The sequence below is a fragment of the Papilio polytes genome, unplaced genomic scaffold (assembly GCF_000836215.1).
Source record: "Papilio polytes unplaced genomic scaffold, Ppol_1.0 DF823923.1, whole genome shotgun sequence".
Lineage (NCBI taxonomy): Eukaryota > Metazoa > Arthropoda > Insecta > Lepidoptera > Papilionidae > Papilio > Papilio polytes.
The window spans coordinates 7,316,254-7,318,579 of record NW_013525281.1 but is presented as its reverse complement, the minus strand read 5'-3'; the positions used below and the strand labels follow the sequence as shown (position 1 = coordinate 7,318,579).

Here is a 2,326-nt window from a genome sequence, read left to right as displayed (position 1 = left end):
CCCAGCTTTTCTTAACTAATCAATTAATAGATATGGTGGCGGATAAAGAGGCTCAGTCGTGCCACCTCTCCAGCTACAACTGTACTTTTGTGAACGTAATAAATGTACTACAATAAAGACGACGACTGTTAGCCTATTTAAGTTATTAAATTGAATAAATGGCCAACGAGCAGCGGACAATCCTTACGCAGATCTGTAGTCCCACAGCCTTACAAATAAACGCGGTATAAAGTTAAACTTACGAATAAACTGAGTATAAACAAAATTCGCACTAATATTTGCTTATACTCGGTTTATTCCTAAGTTTAACTTTATACCGCATTTATTTGGGAGGCTGCCATTGCGGTGACAAGTTCGTAGGCCGAAATCGTTGAACGTTCCTAGCGCGTTAATTATATTGTAATGGTTCTGGCGCGAAAATCAATTTGTTGTCAATTTTGTACCAAACGATGAATGGAATGTGCGTCGTCTGCTTGTAAATAATGCGTTGTGGAGCGACATTGTATAAGTGGAGTTCGGTTGCAGTCTACCCCCTGTTGTTGCTGTCTGCGGACTGTGGAGTTGTTTCACGTAACACTCACTTTTGCAAAAAACCAAAAGCTATAAATCTACTAAACCGTTCATTTAGGCAGTCTCTTTTTACATTTTTTTATCTATATTCTATATGAATGCAGAGGGACGCACGTAGGCGAAGGGAAGGGGCGCGTGGCAAAAACGTGGGCGACGCCTCGGCGTTTGACAGAAACGTGGGCGATGCGCAGGCTTTTGACAGAAATGTGCGATGCGTACGCGTTTGGCAGAGAACTGGGCGACGCGTGGGTGTTTAGCAGAATCGTGGGCGACGTGTGGGCGCGCATGGCGTCGCGCGGATTCAGGCTTGCGACATGTAATATTTACCGGAATGTGCAGACGTTGCATTGTGCGTATTTAAATACCGTGTGGCTCGTTTCCCCCTCAACGAAAATGGACGTTGTGTATGAGATAAAGCTGAAATCAATTGTAGCGTTAGTGTGAAGGACGGGCGGACTATGCGTTGTGTATATTGTCTTTCAGCGTATAATATAGATATATCGATATTAAAATATTAAAAAAATATAAAAATAACGAGTAGTGGTACCCGGTGGTCGCGGGGCGGGTTGCACCGCAGCACTGACACAACAACACTAAGACGATCAATCACGCCGACAAAGCTAACCGATCAACTTTTCATACATTTCAACTAAAACAAAACTACCGTCCCCGCGCCCGACCTGCGATAGATTTACTTATAAATATACTGAAAACGTTTGCGTGTAGAAATGCTAAGAGTTGTAAATGTGGCCGCCGCCTTGCGTTATCTGGGGCTTTGTATCGGTATTGTGTCCGCCAAGAGGGCGCCTGGTGCCTGACGCCTGGTGCAGGGCGCCCGGCGGCGGCCATCGCGGGACGTCTCTGCACATACTCTACAAAAATTATAATCAAAATAATGGTCATAAACAGAATAATTTGCTGCAATATTTTGTATAATTACAGAGTTAAATATAACTGAAATTTTTTGCTTAAATGATAGCTGTTAACAGCGGCGCAGTGTTGTGTGTGCACGAACGTCCTGGCGACAGGCGACAAGCTCGCGGCGACAGTTCTGTAAACATGAGTCTACAATATTGTTCGTATATTGTATTGTTTCTTTTTTAATAATATTATATTGTGTTTAAACGACCATCTTGCGTTTGATTTCTATCCCTTTCCATTCCATAACTATTATTACGAAGATGAAAGACGAATAAATGATTTAAATGTAAGTATGCAGAGCGTCTTACCGCCGCACCCGCACTCGCCGATGTCGCACTCGCGACACCCTCATTATAGACGATCATTTTCAGCTGTCGTTGGAACTGTGACTGGGAAATGTCCAAGTGAATTGTAATTTCTCGTTTCAGAGTATAACATAAAGGAGTACGAAGGCATAAAGAATGGTCGAATGGTTCTCTTGACATGTCACTAGTAGTTGTTTTTACATCTTAAAATCACATATTGGCTGCTTACACAGGAAAATATATTCTATTACATACTCTTAAGTACCTTAAGTTAAAGTGTTCACTCTCAACAGTGGCCGTGATATGTGATATTTGTCACAGTATTTGTTTGAGTGGTGGTGGCGATGGCGCTATTAGGCAAGGCGGTTGTGCAAGAGGCGGAGAGGCGGCGAGGCCTACGGGGTCAGTACTCACGCAGAACCGAGAGCGACGTCTGGTGTAAATACATTTCTCTTCTATACTCTCAACCGTCTTGTGTTGGCACTATAGTAAGTTCTTTTTTAAATAATTCCGATAACTTGTTCGGTGCC

General features: G+C 43.0%; 1 protein-coding gene across 1 annotated transcript in view; it reads left to right on the top strand.

Annotated features, from left to right (window-relative positions):
* LOC106102153 (ran-binding protein 10) overlaps positions 1-2,238 on the top strand; it is a 14,294-nt gene extending 12,056 nt beyond the window's left edge. The window contains exons 5-6 of the mRNA XM_013281564.1: positions 675-886; positions 2,090-2,238. Coding sequence (XP_013137018.1) covers positions 675-886; positions 2,090-2,238 — 361 coding nt within the window. The remainder of the gene's footprint in view (positions 1-674; positions 887-2,089) is intronic.
* The last annotated feature ends 88 nt before the right edge of the window (positions 2,239-2,326 follow it).